Source organism: Protomyctophum bolini, assembly GCF_963924005.1.
Source record: "Protomyctophum bolini genome assembly, chromosome: 13".
Lineage (NCBI taxonomy): Eukaryota > Metazoa > Chordata > Actinopteri > Myctophiformes > Myctophidae > Protomyctophum > Protomyctophum bolini.
In genome coordinates, this window is record NC_137874.1 from 8,173,336 (window position 1) to 8,192,781 (window position 19,446).

The 19,446-nt window shown below is 42.5% G+C and overlaps 1 protein-coding gene across 1 annotated transcript in view; it reads right to left on the reverse strand.

Moving 5' to 3' along the window:
• LOC308326856 (hexokinase-4-like) overlaps positions 1-13,784 on the reverse strand; it is a 31,725-nt gene extending 17,941 nt beyond the window's left edge. The window contains exons 1-3 of the mRNA XM_080779903.1: positions 13,569-13,784; positions 12,366-12,502; positions 968-1,130 (exon numbers count right to left, since the gene is read on the reverse strand). Of these exons, the coding sequence (XP_080636029.1) occupies positions 968-1,130; positions 12,366-12,485 (283 nt within the window). The 5' untranslated portion in view covers positions 12,486-12,502; positions 13,569-13,784. The remainder of the gene's footprint in view (positions 1-967; positions 1,131-12,365; positions 12,503-13,568) is intronic.
• Between the last annotated feature and the right edge of the window lie 5,662 nt (positions 13,785-19,446).

Sequence of the window (19,446 nt, forward strand, 5' to 3'; positions counted from 1 at the left end):
GGGGATGAAGAACCACTGCATTACACACCATTGGTCCCGCTCAGACTCAAACACATCTGAAGCCGGCTAACACCACACAGGTTCTATATGGTGTTGAGGATTTCACTGACCTTTCAGGGTTCAAATACAGACATGTCCAATTTCCCCAAAGGGCCCCTGAGAGCCAAGGGCCCCTGGGCCTCGGCCCCACTGGCCCAATGACTAATTTGTCCCTGAAGAAACCCCAGAAACCTCCCATCTCCAGATTCTAAATGAATGCCCTACTTGATCATACTTTGAGCTTTGAGGATCACAAGATGTGTGTTGGGGTGTCCCTGGCGAAACCAAATAAACATCAAGTGTTGTTTAAAAATATTCCAAAACTTTTTTGGCGGTGGCTCAGGGGTAGAGTGGCTAGATGGTAACCGCAGAGTTGGCGTCGAAGTGTCCTTGAGCAAGGCACTGAATCCCTAATTGCTCCCGATGTGCTGGTTGGTGCCTTGCATGGTTTCCGCCACCATCGGTGTATGAATGTGTGTGTGTGAATCTATGTAAAGCGACTAAATGTCATGCGATTTTAGTCGACTACATCTACAGTTGATGTAGTCGACTAAAATGTATTTTGGCAGGCCTTGATGTCGTCGTAATGGCTGATTTTAGTGTTTTACACTTGCTGAAAATAGCCGATCTACAGGCTCACAACTTTGTGTAGAGCGGCTATTTTCACCATGCAACCAAGTGTAAAAATTACTTCTACTGGATCTCTTGTCCACCAGTCCCTTCCTAAGATCTTAGTCTACTTTTTATTTGTTGACGAAATTGTCAATATATTTAGTCTTAGTTTTAGTCGCCATGGCTTAGTTTTCATTTAGCTTCCATTTAGTTAGTCGACGAACATCTTTCGTTTTGCGGCGCTGCGCGCCGTGTGTACGGTGTGTGTACGGTGTGTGTACGGTGTGCGTACGGTGTGTAGTACTGTACGCTATACCTGTCCCGTCAGGCGTGGCTCTCACGAAGGTGGGCAGCATCTTGACGGCAGCGCGGCTGTGCGTGTGTTTACCCAGACCCCTCAGCATCTCTCTCCTCAAACGCACCGACACCTCCTTCAGCTTCTCCTCGGACAGGCGGAACGGCTGCAAATAGTCCTCCACCTGGAGAGAGGGAGGGGGAGGGGGAGAGGGAGAGAGAGAGAGAGAGGGAGAGAGAGAGAAGGGCATGAAGAAAGAGAGGGGAAGTATGTTAAAATAAACACATACAACGGTCTCAAGTCTTCTTGTTGTGAACGAGAGGTGAATTTGTGTTTGATGACGAGGCAGCAGTCGGCAATTCAAACACGAAATGTTTGGTCAAACCAAATGCGACTCCCATTGGAATTGCATTATGGCAGCCATTAATCACAGAGAGAGCACAGAGCACATTGGTTCGATACGTGTGAATGAGAGTGACTTGGAAAGTGTGCGCGGTCAGAGTAAAAGTGACATAATGTGCACCGCCACCCTCATCGACAGTTGGGCATTTGGGCAAGCAATTAGATTCTGACCCCTGTCAGCCACTAGATGGCGCTTAACGTCAACTTGTTCTGAAAGAGGCATGATGAGGCGAGTGTGTGCCAGACTGTGAAATCTTCCGTAGGAAGTGGTATTGTTTGGCTGTTGAGACATTTCAACACGTATTGCACCCTGGAGACTGTAGATACAATGTTGCGCTGTAGATGGACCGTTTTCCTGTTTCCTAATGGGGGGAGGGGGGGTTTTGTCCAAACAAACCTACATTTTAAAGCATCGGCAAACGGCAGTGGTTCTCAACCTGTGGGTCGGGACCCTCAGGGGAGGGTGAACAACAAACTAAATGCTATAAAAACTGGTCAAGCATTGGCCAACTTGTAGTTTGTAGATCTGCTATTTTTCAATAGCTAAACTATAACATGTTTAAAACACCGAAAGGGGTTCCCGCCCAAAATGGGTTAATATAAAACAGGGGTAACCAACCAGGGGTTCGCGATCTACCTGTCGATCGCGGGAACGTTTCCAGTCGATCGCGAAGTGTTAGACCCATTGGAATAATGTCAGTGCCGCTCGTCACATGCAAATTAATTTTGAGCAGAGCGCTGTGGCTCTGAGTTTGAGAATAGACCCCATCGTCCAAGGGTGTGTGTGCGTGTGTGGTGGGAGGGGTGGTATCTTAGCAACACTGAATGACCTGTCCCATTGGTCGTGTGCTCGTATCATGAGCCAATGGCTGCAGCTCTGAGCTTCCCAGACCCAGGTTCACATACTACACTACACAAGCCTAAAGAGAACTGACAGGTCAGCCACAGGGCTGCTACCATATTAGCAGCTGTGAGCGCTCTTCTCTTCTCGTGAAGAAAGCAGGACAGAGTTGTCAAATAAATCCCGCCGTCATTCATACTGTATTTATTCTCCGACCCGACATTAAAATACGGAACAACGTGCGTTCATTACGGGGCTCGTGACAGGCTGCAGACACAGATAGATAGATAGCGCCGCTGCTCCTTCAGTTTTCGTTGTTCGTTGTTATAATATTTTTTATTATTGGGATTTGATCATTGATGCAAATTCTAAACATATGGATGCAGCTGCAGAAGTTGTGTTGCTTAAAGGAATGCATAGTTGCGTTCTCCTCAACTGCTGCGCACTGTGCGTAGCAACAACAAAAATATAAATGAGAAAAATATACTGAATATACCAGTCTGCAATGCAAACTAATAGGCGAGTGCACTCCAGGGCATATGCAAAGGGAAAGAAGACTTCTGTCCGTGACAATAATCAATGCTACAGTTTGAATTCTGTACACATGCACACATAGAGCAAAAAATATGATAAATATGAAAACTTGTTGAAGTACAACGCATGAGTCAAGTAGCTGCTTTTGTATCAAACCCTTTCCTCTTTACTGAGCCTACTGTCATTGAACTGCTGTCCGATAAAATGCAGGATGTGTTTGCATTAACTTCAGATATTTAAATGGAGATTATTGGATTAGTAAGTAATTTAAGCTTTAGTCTTTGTGTGGATGTGTGCACATGCATTGAGCCTGTCAGAAATAGCAAAAAAACAAGTGTTTTTTCTAACACGTTTTAGTGGTAGATCTTGGCTTACAATTGGGAATAAAATGGGCTCTTGGGCTTGAAAAGGTTGGTTACCACTGATATAAAAGAATCTTGAGACAAGTTTCAGCATAGCACAGTTTTGCAATAACCAGTTTGTTCAGACTGTATTCTGACTATGTAAAAACAAAACAGTGCATCGTGTACTGTAAAGCGTGGGAGCTTTCGTTTCAGGATTGTGGTACAAATTATGGCACAACTTTCTTCTAACAACAAAATATATATGTTAAAATTCGCGTCAGATCCTTTGTCTAGGTGAGACCTTGGCTTTGTACATGATCCAAGTATCTCAATAGAAGAGCAGGGAGACACAATTGCAACTACACCACATGTCACGGCCGCTTTCAGGCTGTGACATGGGGACCCCCCACCCAGGCTGTGACATGGGGAACCCCCCACCCAGGCTGTGACATGGGGACCCCCCACCCAGGCTGTGACATGGGGGAACCCCTTTTGGTGTTAGCATTATGTTATGCTTTAGCTATTGAAAAATTGATTTCCCCCCCCCCCAAAGATAGATATTGGGAAAATAGCAGAACTACAAGCTCACAACCAACAAAGTATACTATACAAAGTTACTTTTGACATAGTAATGGTTTTATCATAGAGGGTAATGCGCATGCATAAAGTGAGTGGCAAATTGAGTGGCAAAGTGAGATTAACGTTTAACGTTGTTTAATGCAAGATAGGACTTTTCCATTTGGATGTATTTGGCTGTCAAGGGCAGACCAGAAAGCAGTTTTTTTGACACAGTAGGCATTCCAGGTATGATGATGCCACGCGCAAACCACATTTCCTAGTACGAAAAAGGTCTTAAAATGACACTTTAGAAATGTGCCTGTATATATATATACTGTCACTTATATTAACCCATTTGGGCGGGATCACCTTTTGGTGTTTTAAGTGTAATGTTATACTTTAGCTATTGAAAAACAGCAGATCTAAAAGCAGTGGATTTGTTATAAATAATAAATACCGGTACATAATGTAATGTATATATCCGCCGTTCTGGCATTTATCTTTCCATTCCCACAGAGAAACACGGCATATTTTGGACAAAGTTCGAAAGGCGATTAATCGCGATGAATTCATTTTTAAAATGTGTAATCTAGGACTGAAAAAGGCATCACTTCAATCAGAGATCTTTTCGACGAAGGCGTTTTTATGTCTTTTGACCAGATACAGTTGACATTTGATATCTCACTTTTTCCGACTTTTGCAGCTTCGTAATTTTGTAACATCATCTATTACGGATTTCCCATCACAACCACCAGACTCCCCTTTTAGACTCAATTCTAAAGCTCAATCCACACTCTAAAGGGGTAATTGGGCTAGTATACTCCTTATTAAACTAATTTGACCTGGAAGCACTTGCCTCATTAAAGAATCAATGGGAGGGAGAACTGGGGACACAAATTTCTGATGATGTTTGGAAGGAAGCGCTGGATAGGACACACTCCTATTCAATCTGTCTAAGCCTTAGACAGATTGAAGTGTAACCTTAAACTGAATAATAGTATGCCTTAGACTCTAAGGCATACTATTATTCAGTTTAAGGTTACACATCGCCTCCACTGGTCCAAAGTAAAACTATCTAAGTTCGTTCCTACCATGGATCCTATACTGTATGTGATCGTTGCAATCAAGATAAAGCTACCCTTGCACATGCTTTTTGGTTTTGTCCAAAGCTAAATACATTTTGGCAATCAATATTTAAAACATTTTCAGATGTATTAGAAGTGCCCATAGAACCCTCTGCCACTATTGCAGTGTTTGGAGTTACTTCCCAAGATCTACATCTTAGCCGGCAAAACAAGAATATGATAGCCTTTGCATCTCTTTTGGCTAGGCGGCAAATACTATTTAAATGGAAGGAGAAAATACCTAACCTGACGCTGCCAGATCCAAAAAGCTTGCTACACAAATTTGTTTCACTGTTGGGGAATATGTTTCCCCAATCCCGCCCTCATCTGGCAGCGTCAGGTTAGAAAATACCACCAACCTTTAAATCTTGGGTCAATGATGTTTTACATCATCTGACATTGGAGAAGATTCGCTACTCCACAAGAGGGTACGCCGCCCGGTGCTTTAAAATGTTACACCATTTGGCAACCTTTTTTGACACACATTGAGAGGATGAACAGGATGAACTGACAGTTCGAGAAATGTTGTATGCTATTTTCATATGTGAAAATTAATAAAGAAACTTTGATCAAAAAAAAAGGAAAAAAAACAAAGTTCTTTTCCCCAGACATGTCTGTTCATGCAGGCCTCGTCTCGTCTTGGTTCTCCTCGTCTGTCTGTATATCTTTGATTGTACCGTCAACGATCCGACGGTCTTATACATTTCTCCTCTCACCGACACATTTCCTCTCCTCTTCTCTCACCGCGCGACTCTATCCACCATAGCCTCTTTGTGATTTGAATTTATTGTGCACAAAGATTTTCTCTCAATTCTGCAAGAATCCCATCTCTCTCACTAAATGGTAAATAAACGGTGCATGTATATATAGCGCCTTTATCCAAGGCGCTTTACATAGATTGTGCATCACATTCACCCACTATATTCACACACACACACACACACACACACACACACACACACACACATGCGGAAACCATGCAAGGCACCAAACAGCCCATCAGGAGCAATTGGGGGTTCAGAGTCTTTGCTCAAGGACACTTCGACACTATAGTAGGGGAGCCTATCAGTTTCCGTGATTTCGGAATGTTAATTTTTGGAGACATGTATATCTTAATTCTTGAGGTTACCAGAATGCCAAAAAAACATGTCTCCAATTTTTTATGTCGGGTTTAGCATGTTTAATTAGCATAATTAGCTATATAATTGCCAAAAACTGAAAATGGCAATAACCTTGCTTCTAGGTAACTTCTAAAGGTGATCTAAGAGTCTAAGTCCATGTTTGTGATGTCCAGAAATCCATCTGTTACCATTGTGAAGTCATACAACCTTTCCTAATTAGCATAATTAGCATAAATATGCAAAAAACAGGTGAAAATCAGCAAATTGCTGCATTTTTTTTTACTTTTAATGAACTTTTAAAGCTTCTCACAGACTAAGTGTATGTTTACAAGTACAGGAATTATTATCAGCCTATAAATAAATCATGCAACCTTTTGTCTATGTAATAATCATGTAATAATCACACCGAAACCAGAAATAGCTATATTTCTTTGCTTTAAGTTAATTAATGAACATGATCTTACAGACAGTGTAAGTATGTTTGCATGTCTAGAAAAGTATTCTCTTTCCATAACTAGGATATGCAACCTTTCCTTATTCATTTGCATATTATATATATCCCTCATATAAAATAAATCACAATATAAGAAATGGTCACAGAATTATCACATTGTTTATTCTAATATTTACAGAGAGTTTTGAAAATGCATTTTGGTAACAGAATGCTTTATGAATGCTGAATGCAAAATGCTTTATGGTCACAGAATTGTCACATTGTTTATTCTAATAAATAAATAACATTCTAAATGTTTTGAAACTGCATTTAAATTGAAGGGTCTCCATCTTCGTCATCGTCAATCCCCAACAGATGTGCCTTACTTACATTACCACACACCTCTTCATCTGCCCCACACATGCACATCTCAGAGCAGTTCAAATGTTGGGATCGACAAGAACAATGTGACATGCACTGTGATTTCTTGCAGCCGCATTTGACCAGTTGGGTAATGGTGCCTGGGGCTGGGGGATCCTGTGTTGTGACTGGCACCAGTTGATCTCCCTCAGCCTCCCATCCATTATTGAGTTGCTGGTGGCATCTGTGGGTTAGGTACGTGGTCCTGATCCCATACCATTGCCTGATAATGTGCACGGGCAATGGCTTGATGTAATGCTCCTTGTGTAGGTGGAAGCTTCTCGGCTTCTAATTGTTTCTTGGTGAAAAACCTCCACCTGAGCTCACCAACATCCACAAGATTTGTACCGGGCTCGTACAGCTGTCAAACAAATGCTTCAATCTTTTTTTCTGTGTCAGAACTGAGCTTTTGTGTAGCTCCTAAAGTGGCAAATGCAGATACCACCTCCACAGGACACCTTTTCAGGGCTTGCCAACAGGTTAACTTTCCCTTTCCAGCAAAATGGCCTGTCTGGTCAGCTCCAGAGAAGGCATGGAACCCTGGTAAGGCTGAAGTCATCGTTTTACCCAGTGCCTGCACTACTGGCTCCAGTGAGATGACACGTTTTTTGTTCCCCACTCCAGTGATGAAATAGGTGTCCTTGCACAGCTGATGGTACCGTCGGATTGCAAGAACAAAGACATCAGTGTCAGGGGACTCAATGTAGAGCTGTGTTGCCCCTCTTTGGACAGCATCCAGGCTATGCAGGATTATCCTTGTGTCAGCCTCTTCCTGTGAGCTGTGGAGATGTTTTACATCAATAGAGTTTGAGTTGACTTCCTGCCTTGACGTGATTATAAAATTGTTGGGTCTCCCCTGGAAGTGTTGGAGGGCTTTCTTAGCAAGATAGACAGTCAGCTCATCTTTGGTGCTGATACCTGACAAGAACTGTTTTTCTGATACCTTCCCTATCGGTGTGTTGTCTTCCACATGATAAGTGGTAGGGGGTTTTCCACCCTGACGTCGCTTACGTGTGGCCTCCTTCAGTGAAGATGCAATGTCATAGTGGTCAAATACTACATGGATCTCACTATGATCTTTGGTCTTAGTGTCCAGTTTGGCTATGAAGTGGTCAGCCCACTGGGAACACGTCTTGATCCATGGTGGCTTTCCCATTGCCTGTACCAATGCCATTCCATCTATGACAGTTACACTCTTAGCTGGCACGGGACAACTGTCAGTGGCAGCACTCTGTGGTTCAACACCATCATCAACACCAACGTCACCAGTCCTCTTCTCATTCTGCAGCTCCTCGAGAATGGTCATGAGCTTGCTTTTGTCTGTGCAGGGCCGAAGGTCACCAGTCACTGTAAAGAGGGCACGTGGTTCGGCAGTGAACTCGTGCTGGCCAATGGCTTCTTTGAGGTTGATCTCTGACCGTGATCGAGCAACAATCAGCATTCGAGCAAACAGTGACCTGTCATCCTTCAATTCCACCACCTGGTCAGCGAGCTTGTGCTTCACTACTTTTCCTGCACTCTTCCACATCTTCAGTTGAACCTTTTTCATTCTGGCCCAGACACTGACTTCATTTTTGTTAATGCGCTCTTTCACAAAAGCAACATATTTCTGCTGGCCAATTTCGTTTTGGCTGCATACATCTTTCTCCACGTGGGGTGGCATCACCACTTTTGTGATGATATTGGGTAGGTCTTTGCCATCATATGTTAGAGGATTCAAAGATGACTTGATCACATGCTTCAATCGAAGGACATACTTTTCCTGCCTTGTCCAGACAGCCATGGACAAGTCATGGTGCTCCTTTCGTGTAGATGTTTGTGTGCCTGCCATCTGGTGCGCTTCTTCAGCAAGTCTACTCAGCTCTGGTGCTGTCAGGAAGAACCTATAGCACTGGCATTCTGAGTAATGCCCACAAGGCCTCCAGTGACCTTCATGATGCGATTGATGTGCTCAAGTGCATGATCCACCCCAATGGCACAGAATGGTATCTTATTCTTATTGACAGTGAAATTACCATCCATAAATTCTTGGTAGATCTCTGGATCTGTGGTCTGCAGGGCCTTCATTTCTGCAAGGTAGACTGGAACCAACCGGGCATACTTCTGCTTGTCATGAGCACCTTATCCTTGGTTAGTCACTGATGATGTGTCCAAGCAGCACCATTCAGGTGTTTTCAATAACTCTGATTAGCTTGATATGCACAGTTGCATGACTTAATTGCAAGAGTTTAATTAATGGATATACAAACAGAAACAGACTGTTAGAACTGTTAGAACTTTTATCAATCTATTAAGAGCAAAACGGGTAATTTCCTACTTCCAGACTAATTCATAAATCATCTATGCCGATTATACTAATGACAAAAGGTTGCATGATTTACTTATGGCATGAGGATAGGGATTTCTGACATTACAAATACTCAAGTAGTCAATAAGAGATCATCTATCTAAGTCAGCTAAATGTGAAAAATGCAGCAATTTCCTGATTTTAACGTCGTTTTTGCATAGTTTATGCTAATTATGCTAATTAGGAAAGGTTGTATGACTTCACAATGGTAACAGATGATTTTCTGGACATCACAAACATAGACTTAGACTCTTAGATCACCTTTAGAAGTTACCTAGAAGCAAGGTTATTTCCATTTCCGTTTTTTTGCAATTCATTAGCTAATTATGCTAATTACACATGCAAAACCCAACAGAAAAAATTGGAGACATGTTTTTTTGGTATTCTGGGAACCCCAAGAATCAAGATATACCTGTCTCCAAAAATTAACATTCCAAAATCACGGGCATCAAAATCTGATTGATAGGCTCCTCTACTACTAACTCTGGGGGGAGCCCACAGGGTTCGAACTGGCAACCTTGCGGTTACCATCCGGCCACTCTACCGCTGCCCCACCGCCACCCCTACTCTGTCTCTATGCCCATCCATGCTCTCCTCCTTCACAATCTCTACTGTAGCAGGTACAGTATCTCTCTCTCTCTCTCTCTCTCTCTCTCTTGGTATAAACTGTTGAAAGTTGACAGAGCAGTATTTCAATGTTTTGCATCCATGTGGTGTAAAACCTGCACGATAAATAGCAGCATTTTTTCAAAAAAAAATTAAATGAAGGTTTAGTTGCTCTGTTCATATGTACAGTTTGTCTATGTACACCGACTACCAAGGTCATGAGGTTTAACTCATTCTGAACGGGAACCCCATTTGGTGTTTTGAGCATTATGTTATACTTTAGGTATTGAAAAATAGCAGATCTACAATACCATACGAGCTTGTAGATCTGCTATTTGTGAAAAATCGTGAAAATGCGGCGCAGATCTTTGAATATATATTCTTTCAGAGTTTTTAACTCAAATCTTTGCTTCTGGGGGGGGGGGGGGACAACATATTTGCAGATGGTGGTCGGTGGCCCACTACATATCATTTCTGGGGTCCTTGACATGAAATATTGAGCATAAACATAGGTATTTCAGAAAACTGTCAGGATTTAGAAGTCAGGTCTAAATGGCAGTGCGGGGATACACACAATGAATTTAATTCTCTCTCTCTCTCTCTCTCTCTCTCTCTATCGTACAGTATATTGTACAGTATCTTGTCTTGTCTCAGCATGCTGGTTCTCAGCAGAGGGGTGGGTGGGGGGGGGGGGGGGGGGTGACCAGCATGCCTCAGTCATGACTGCAGCAGGCTTTTCTTAAAGGGACATGTCATCCTTTCTGGGTTTATTTGACAAAAAAAAAAAAAAATGTTGGTGTAATATAAGTAAAGGCACACTTACAACACCTATTCTATTTGCTTTTTTTTTTTTTTTTTTTTTACCCCTAAACCAATGTCTCAAGGTGAATTTATCCATTCTGTCTGACTTTGACTGTGAAAAATATCCCAATACCTAATACCAAAATGAAGATAGCCTAAGAAATGTATAGAAAATTGCCCAAAAAATGTTCTTTGAGAGAATATATATATTTTTTCTATTTTATCTAAAACAAAATTCTAAAATCATCTCGGAAAAAAATCAACATTTCCAGAATAAGATTTCCCACTATTGATCCCCCTGGCCTAAACATGAGGAATTTGCTCAAAATGTGTAACAATAAAATCACAACCATGATCAGAGCTGACAGTGACACCACTGGTGACCCCTGCAGGCCACCTTAGGGAATGGCTGGAAACAATGACTCACTAGCTAGCATGTCAAAACTCAGAACAGAACTTAGTAGCAATGGAGCTAGGAGGATTGGCTGACAGTCACAACACGTGAACACGTCACAATAACTTGATTTTTGTTGTGAACAGAAGGAGGGGGCCTATTATAGACCCCTTGCGGGGGTTCAAGGGGGTCCAATTGGACTGTAACTCCAAAAGTGTACAACAACAGGTCTATTTGGTTCCATTTGTCCACTGAGTCCCTGAGTTCAATTAACAAAAAAAATAAAGGCGAAAGCCACGAAACATATCTTAAATAGAAATGCAGTGGTTATATTATACATATTAGAGAGCGGTCTGTCATATCATATGCAGTCCAACTGGAATAGATCCAGGTCATGTGGTGAACTGGGACAGTAGGCTACCCCACACCGTGACCTCAGGGTCGGACGAAACCAGCTCCATTGTCTTCATGGTCAGTTGGCTGGACTGGTATCACAGCCTTCAGCACTGGGAGTCGTCTTTATACAAAAAGTAGATATTCCTGTAGTTTCACTTACAAAATGATCCACTTAACCCCCCCAATACAGTGATTGGTCTGGGTGTGAACCTCCAGTGGGTCTGACTTGACTTGGCCTCCTCCCCTTTCCCCACTCTACACCAAGTATATACTGTATTTGCCACATTGTGAGATTGTAGATCGGCCATTTTTGGGCCCAGTGTTGGCTCCAGAACAGGGACGTCATATGGGTTAATGTGGTTAAAAGATATCGTCTGTCGGTTGGAAATCTAATATGTTCCAAAACTGTTACTATTCAGCATTCAAATTAAAAAAGTATGGTCAAGTTGGGGGGGGGGGGGGGGGGGGGGGCGTTCATTTACGAACGAAAAACACAAAAAGTTCAAATTTGTCCGAGGTTTCTGCCGACAATATATATATATATATATATATATATATAAGCTCTAGCTAGGACTAGATCAACCACCTTTAGACCGGGGGACGATTCTACAAATGTCTTCTAAATCATGAGAGTTTTCTGAAAAACCTATCTTTCTATGTGAATGGTTCTCAAACGTTTTCAGGTATAGGACCCCCACAAATATGTGTAATTGGCCGCCTCAAATATGTGTAATCTCAAAGATTTGAGTTAAAAACACGCTGAAAGAATATATTCAAAGATTTGCGCCACATTTTCACGATTTTTCAAAAATAGCAGACCTATACAAGCTCGTAGCGCAGCACTCGGTGCCGCGCTATGAGCTTGTAGATCTGCTATTTTCCAATAGCTAAAGTATAACATAATGCTTGAAACACCAAAAAGGGGTTCCCCCGCCCCGAGAATGGGTTGACCACCTTTGACTGGTTTTTCTGCAAAGTCTTGGACCACCCCACGGGGCAGCAGAAAGATGATGTTTCGGAAGAGGCAGGACCAGTGGGGAAAGGAAAGGAAAGGTACCATGTTTACCCAGGGTAACTGGACTAAGCTCAAGAACTCACCTTGCTGAGGGTGTCAGGTGGGATGCCATCCAGCAGGCCAGGGATGTCACATCCTGCCCCCAGTTTGGGTGTCTTGCAGCAGGCATGGTTGGTCTGAACATTGGCCTCCATGGAGTTCATCTGGAATAGAATGATTTCTGGTCTCCCAAGATTAAATAAATTAGTCATTACATTTTACTTATCTAGACATCTATAACCAGCTGAAGCAGAATGTACAGTGTTTCTTTTATGTTTGTCTAAAATAACACATGCTGACCCGGCTGCTTGTCATGTAAGGATATTTGTCATGTAAGGACCCACAGTTTAGGGGTTCCAGGGACCCACACAGGTCCTTGAGGGGGGGGTGTTCGTTCGGGAGTCCTCAGGAAAATCAGTTAACATATAGCATCAAAAACAGTTTGACCCCTATAGGCTATAAACTGCCTATTTGAAAATCTGTTATTTTCAACAACAACAAAAGGCTTTTGAATATTTTTTAGAACAAGGGAGGGTCCTTAAATGAAAAGGTTTGAGAATCAGTGAATCACTGGTCTAAACTAAATATAACTATAAGACAGGTTGACCAGCTGATTTTCACTGTACAACCCGTTTGAACTTGAAGAGATAATAAAAAGACAATAGAAAAGTAAGACTTTTAAAATCTACTACAAATAGCATGTTTTGGATAATGTCACAGATAAGGATTCTGTCATAATTTGTACAGATAAAAAAAAAAGATAATCATAATTAAAAAGACACTATAGAAAAGAAAGAAATTATATTTTAATCGAGTATACTACGCTATTATAATAGCGTAGTAGGCTATTTTGGATATAATTTGACTGATAGCAGGCCTAATGTGCCTATGTGGCAATTGGCATGAGACTATAAAACCTGTGACAGTGTAGTTATCGTGTGTCTTGGTAGGTATGAATTCGTCTTGAGTTTACCGCCTTTATAATAAACGTATACCCTACACACAAAACCGGTAGGTAGAACGTTACCTCAGAGAAAGAATTAACCGCTCGCCATAAATATACCATACAGTTGTCACTCATCCGTAGCCGTAGGACTACGTGTGTCACACACGACGTACGCTTCAAATCAGCTATGAAGCAAGGGATAAAATGTCATTCTGGAACTTTTTCAACTAATTCAACATGCTACAATAACGTGAGGACAAATTAAAGCCCCGCATTTACACAACAGGTGTTAAAAACCTACCTTAATGTTTCACCGTTCACGTCTTGAGGGCGAGATCGATCTTATTCTTGACTGACTGAACTTCCTTAAAATACTGTAGCCTAAGTGGCAGGGTAACAATGGCAGAGTTTCGGGACGGACGGTGCCAACACCCACATTACTGAACACAGGAGGAGGATGTGTGCTGCTGTTCATTGCCAAATTATTCGGATGTTACTCGACACTGGCTGTCTCTGTGTCTCTAGCCTACTATACTGCCTGTGGCCGTTGATTTGACGCGTTCTCAGCCTTTAATACGAAACACGGTAACACCACCACCTCTGCAGCTGTGCGCAATTACGCACTGCAGTGCAGTGCAGAGAAGTAGTAGTGTGGGAGCTATTTAGTATTTCAGTATATTTTCTATATAATTATCTAATGCATTTATTATTTAGTTTGCGTTGTTTAATTAGTTTGTTTACAGCCATTATTGCTGTTACAGCTAATGCTTTTAGTTTGAAGGTGATGGGCAATTCTGGGGGCACAGCTGAGACGAGTCTACTTAATTAAGTGAGCACACACAGGTGTCAGTGAGCACCGGGAAGGTTCATGGTTTTTTACCAGCAGGACAGGGAGAGCCTAGCAATTTTGACATCTTTTGTTGTATGTCTGTCTGGAGAGGCCGAAATAAAACACCATCAAATGTTGCTGCCTGACTGGACAATGGCCTCATTCCCTATACCACTGCGTAAGATTCGCTGCCCGGTGTGAGGTGTCTTTAGTGGCTTTTTGAGTTTTTATTGTTCATGGTGTGAATTAGACACTATAAGTAGTAATGTTTGTAGCCTATTGTTTCTTTAGCAAAGCAATTAAACAAACAAAACAATTTGATAAGCCAAAAAACCGTCCATAAACAACCATAAACAAAGTCAAACATATAGCCCAAGATTTAGACGAGAGTCGTGGGCTAAGTCAAACAGGTGTTTGTGCAGTATAGTCCAGTTGAGTCCAAACCAAACTTTATTATGCTAGTGAAAACATTAAATCGAACAGTTTGTTCTTTTGAAGCAGCCAGCAGGTGTTAAAATTGTTTGCGGGGAAGGCAAAAGAGACAGCACTTAGGCCTAAATGCATATCTAATATGGTTTTACTTGTCAAAGTAACAGGTATGGATCCTAGTCATTTCTATTGCAACAGGTAAAGGTGGAGCTGCAGCTTACTGAAAGTGCTGCTGCGTTGCAACATAAAAAAGGAAAGAGCTATAGTGTCACTTTTAATTGGGCAAAAATACTTGGGCGTGTTCTTCAGAGCAGCCCAAGTTGCCCAACATGAACTGAGAACCCTTATAAGTCATCTTGTAGTTCAGTGGTTCCATGGCTCTGAGTGGTTCTAACGCAATATGCTATTTTGAACTTTTTCTTCTTCATGAAAGGGGGCGGGACTGCAACGCTCTATAGAGAACAAGCAAACATGCAGCTCTTACTTGTCCAATCTAAAGAAGCAGCTTGGGATGCTGAAAGAAGTGGAGAAATATATCTATTATTTAATGCAGAAATTTATTTATTTTGTAAACACAAATCTATCAACTTGAACTCAATCTCATATCAAAAAGGTACTGTATAAAAAACGTGTACACGTAAAAATGCCAGTTATCTGTGTAACTGTCATCTTTTGACAGGTTCATGAGATACAGACTATGTTTAATAAATTATGGAAAGGCAAATACAAGTGCCCGACTCGACAAGTGAGGAAATTATATTCAACAAAAAGATGCAGGCCAAGACAATACCGGTACTGGAGTATTCCAGCACTCAGTGGGACATTAACTCAGGACAGACAGTAGAAAGGCTCGGAGAGACAGTGTAAGAGAGACAGGACAGCTGAGAGGGAGACAGTGTGTAGGAGAGACAGTAGGACAGCTGAGAGGTAGACAGTGTAGGAGAGCTGAGAGGGAGACAGTGTAGGAGACAGGACAGCTGAGAGGAAAACAGTGTAGGAGAGACAGTAGGACAGCTGAGAGGGAGACAGTGTAGGAGAGACAGTAGAAAGGCTCAGAGAGAGACAGTATAGGAGACAGTAGGACAGCTGAGAGGGACAGTGTAGGAGACAGGACAGCTGAGAGGAAGACAGTGTAGGAGACAGGACAGCTGAGAGGAAGACAGTGTAGGAGACAGGACAGCTGAGACGAAGACAGTGTAGGAGACAGGACAGCTGAGAGGAAGACAGTGTAGGAGACAGGACAGCTGAGAGGAAGACAGTGTAGGAGACAGTATAGGACCGCTGAGAGGGAGACAGTGCAGGTGAGAGACAGGAGAGATTAAATAGGAGCACTCCGGCTAGAGTCACTAATATCATCCGTCTCAATAAAACAAAATAAAATGTGGACTTTCCTTTATGAAAATTAACAAAATGCAAAAGTAGCCATCCCTGGTGAGGGAGGTAGTCAGAAGAAAACAAAAGCAGATACATCAAACAGAATAACGTTTGTTTTTCAGAATTACATGGCGACATTTACACCACTCCTAACATCCAATGAGCTTGACCACTTGTGACCTGCTCTTCCCAAATGCGATTTCAATGTCATCCAAAAAAACCCACAATATGAAATTCCTTTTTTGTGTGCGTTTGTACTGCCACACAGAAGTCCAACCCTTGTCCTAAGAGCAAGGGCAATGTTATCCAAACCAGGTCCTGCTACCAGGAGGACTGCACCCAGTACTGGTTTGATCAAACACACAATAATATTCTAGCTTGTGCTGGTTTTCCCCGTCCTCCCAGGACATCTACCTGCAGAGCTGCTGGTTTTCGCATCCTTAAGAAAAGCGGAAACATTGTCCCTCGGCTCATAAACAGAAAAATGGGGGGACCGCAGCACAGTCATTGACAGGACAGGTCAGACTTTTTCCAGAACCACAGGTTTGTAAAACCTGGCTGACACAGGCTGAGCTTTCTTTTCCGTTTCTGACGCAACAGGTTAATAAAAAGGACATTAATATCATTAATCTCGTAGTGCCGTCTAATGAGTTTCGAGTCTAGCTTTGAGTGCTGAAAATACCAGCAGTTCTAGTGGTCTTGGGAAGGACAGAAATCAGTACCGAGATCCCAGAGGACCAGGTTTAGGGTCCACATGTCCATGTAGAGACAGGCTGCCCGTTTGGTCACAAGCCTAGTTAAAATGTGTCAAAAACATACTGGTGGGTCACAAAATGTTAAGTGCAAAAATGTGGGGCCTAGTGAGCAAAAACATTTGGGTATCCCATCGTACTGCAATGAAATACATTATAAAAAGGCATGTTGAAATTTGGTAAAAAAAACCTTTTTGTCCAAATATTGTCAATCATCTTTATCCTGTTGCCACTGTGCTCTGTGAGTAACTGGACATTGTATTTAATAATGTAATAGTACCAGCCAGGCACTCACAGGAGATGAAAGCAGTAAAATATACCAAATATAATATATCAAGTAACTTATGCTGCATTAAAAGCTTAATTTTACTTTCTTGCTAATTTTCGGAGTGCTCGGATCTCCTCCGTTTCTATAGCAATGTCATCTTCCCCAAAGTAAAGACTAGGTCTGTTTTTCAACAGTTTATTTTTTACTTTTGCACCACACTTGTAACCAGACATACTTTGCTATGCATACAATGCCGCCTGGTTTATACTTGGTTGTGCATCGTGTCACACACTAGATATAAAACAATAGCAGTTTCTCTGTGTGATATTAATGTCTAGATGTGAACACTGAGCCAGTCTCAACTTCTGCAAGGCTTGTATTCAACACTACCGGGACATCGATAGTAGACGTCGTTAGTAGTGTCCCCATGTAAGACAACCGTTCCCACAAGACCTGAAATGCAAACTTTTAAGAAGCGGGCTCTTGTGATCCTTGTGAATCAAATTCCAGACATTCTCAGCCAATCTACAAGCTCACATGTTGTGATGCAACGCATTGCGAGGTTGTAGATCAAAAGTAAGAGGTCTTTTTTACACGCTGGGAGCGTGATGAATGAACGACCCAAAAGTGCAAGGAGGAATATTTCACATCCAACCATTCATAATATAGACGTCTCATTCATACAAGTTGATTTTACTAAAACACATTACCTTGTTTAGAAAATGACGTTACCATTGTCTGCGCGTAACAATCACGTGTCAACTTTAAAAGATTATAGTAAGGATCTTAAATATAAACTGACTTGAGGGGAATGTCATTCTTAGTCACGGTTCCATCATCAAAGAACGAATGGGAAAAGATGATCGACAATATTTGGACTTTTACTGTACGTATCGCGGATTCGCGGCCAAAGTTCATCTTCACTTTAACATAAGTGTCACTGTCGGGAAGAAACATTTATGTCCAAAACTGAGAAGTAAATGGAAAAAAGTGGACCGCATCATGTAATTATTTAGTAATAAACTTGCATTTATAAAACCCACAAGCTTGACATTAACACTTAAAATGTTCAAAATGTTTGTAAAATAGAATAATCTCAGCGTGTAGATCGGCTATTTTCATGTGACACTCTTGTAGGACAAAGTAGGGCGTCAATGTACCTAAATACACAGAATTGTATGGATTGGGAATACAAGATTTCATAGCGCGGCCGCGCTATGAAAATGTGGCACAAATCATTTAATATATATTATTTCAGAGCGAAAGTTTTTTTAACTAAAATCATTGCTTCTGGGGGGGGGGGGGGGAAGTATTTTCAGATGGGTGGTCCGCAGCCAAATACAGATCATTCTGGGGGTCCTCGAGATGAAAAAGGTTGAGCACCACTGACATAGAAACATGAGGTTTTTCAGAAAACGGTTTAGGATTTAGAAGACTTTTGTAGAATCTAGCGTCAGGTCTAAATGGGTTTAAAAACACTGTCACCGGGTGTACTTCCTCTTCACTGCTCTTCCTCGACTTGCGCCGCGCCCTCCTCCTCGTCGTCGTCCTCCTCCTCCTCGTCCTCTGCCTCGCCCCCGCTTACCCGGCTCCCTGCGGGGCGGTGATCTGGGGTTGAGCTGCTTCTTGAAGTCCACCAGGCAGTCTGAGGCCTCCGAGACGGAGGTGAAGGCTCGGATGGGGGAGTCGCTCACATGACACAAGACGTCCTCGCTCTCCTCCTCCTCCTCCTCGTGGCCGCTGAGATCGATCACCTCTCTGACACAAACAAATGACCACTTTGTTATGGTTATGGCACTTGAAGCCACTTTTTTTTATTATTGTCCCTTCACCCTGTTGGAAGGATTTAACACACATTTCCTGCCGGCATGTGTTCGGGCACCTTACCGTAGTAGACCGCCAGGCAAAAACTACAAAATGACTACAATTCGTGGGTCCCTCGTCGGCCATTTTAAAACCCCGGAAGTAAGAGCGCATCCTGTCCGTCGCAAAAATCGGGTGTCAAACTAGCATGCAAGACGACAATATGCTAAAGGAGCGATGCGCCAGCCTTTTAGTGCCATCCTAAGAGCATACTTCTTCTCATCTCACCAAATCAGAGGATTAGTTTCGGAGATAATACTCGCGGCCATTATGGGACTCCATGGAGATCGGATGACCGTTTTGCGACAGTTCTTGTTTTCTCTCGTTCGTTTCAAGATGGAAGCCGGTTCAGGTCTAGGACGGGTGCCGTTAAGAGGCGGAAGTGCAACCGAGCGCTCAATGTTAAAGCCCAGCTGCACGGGGTTTCCTCGTCATGAATCCACGGGTCCGCCTGCAGTCCTTCCTTTTACCACTAGGGCCCAGCGCTTCAACGTTGGAGCGCCTCACTGGCCCCTTGGAATCCCCTCACCTGTTCAATTTCGAGCCTCTGCCTCAGTCAATTGATTGCCATGGCAACCCCACACCTGACAATTGATTAGCCTACTTAACCAGTCCACTTGACAACGGGTATTATTCGGTTCCCAGGTTGCATCTTTCTCAAGTA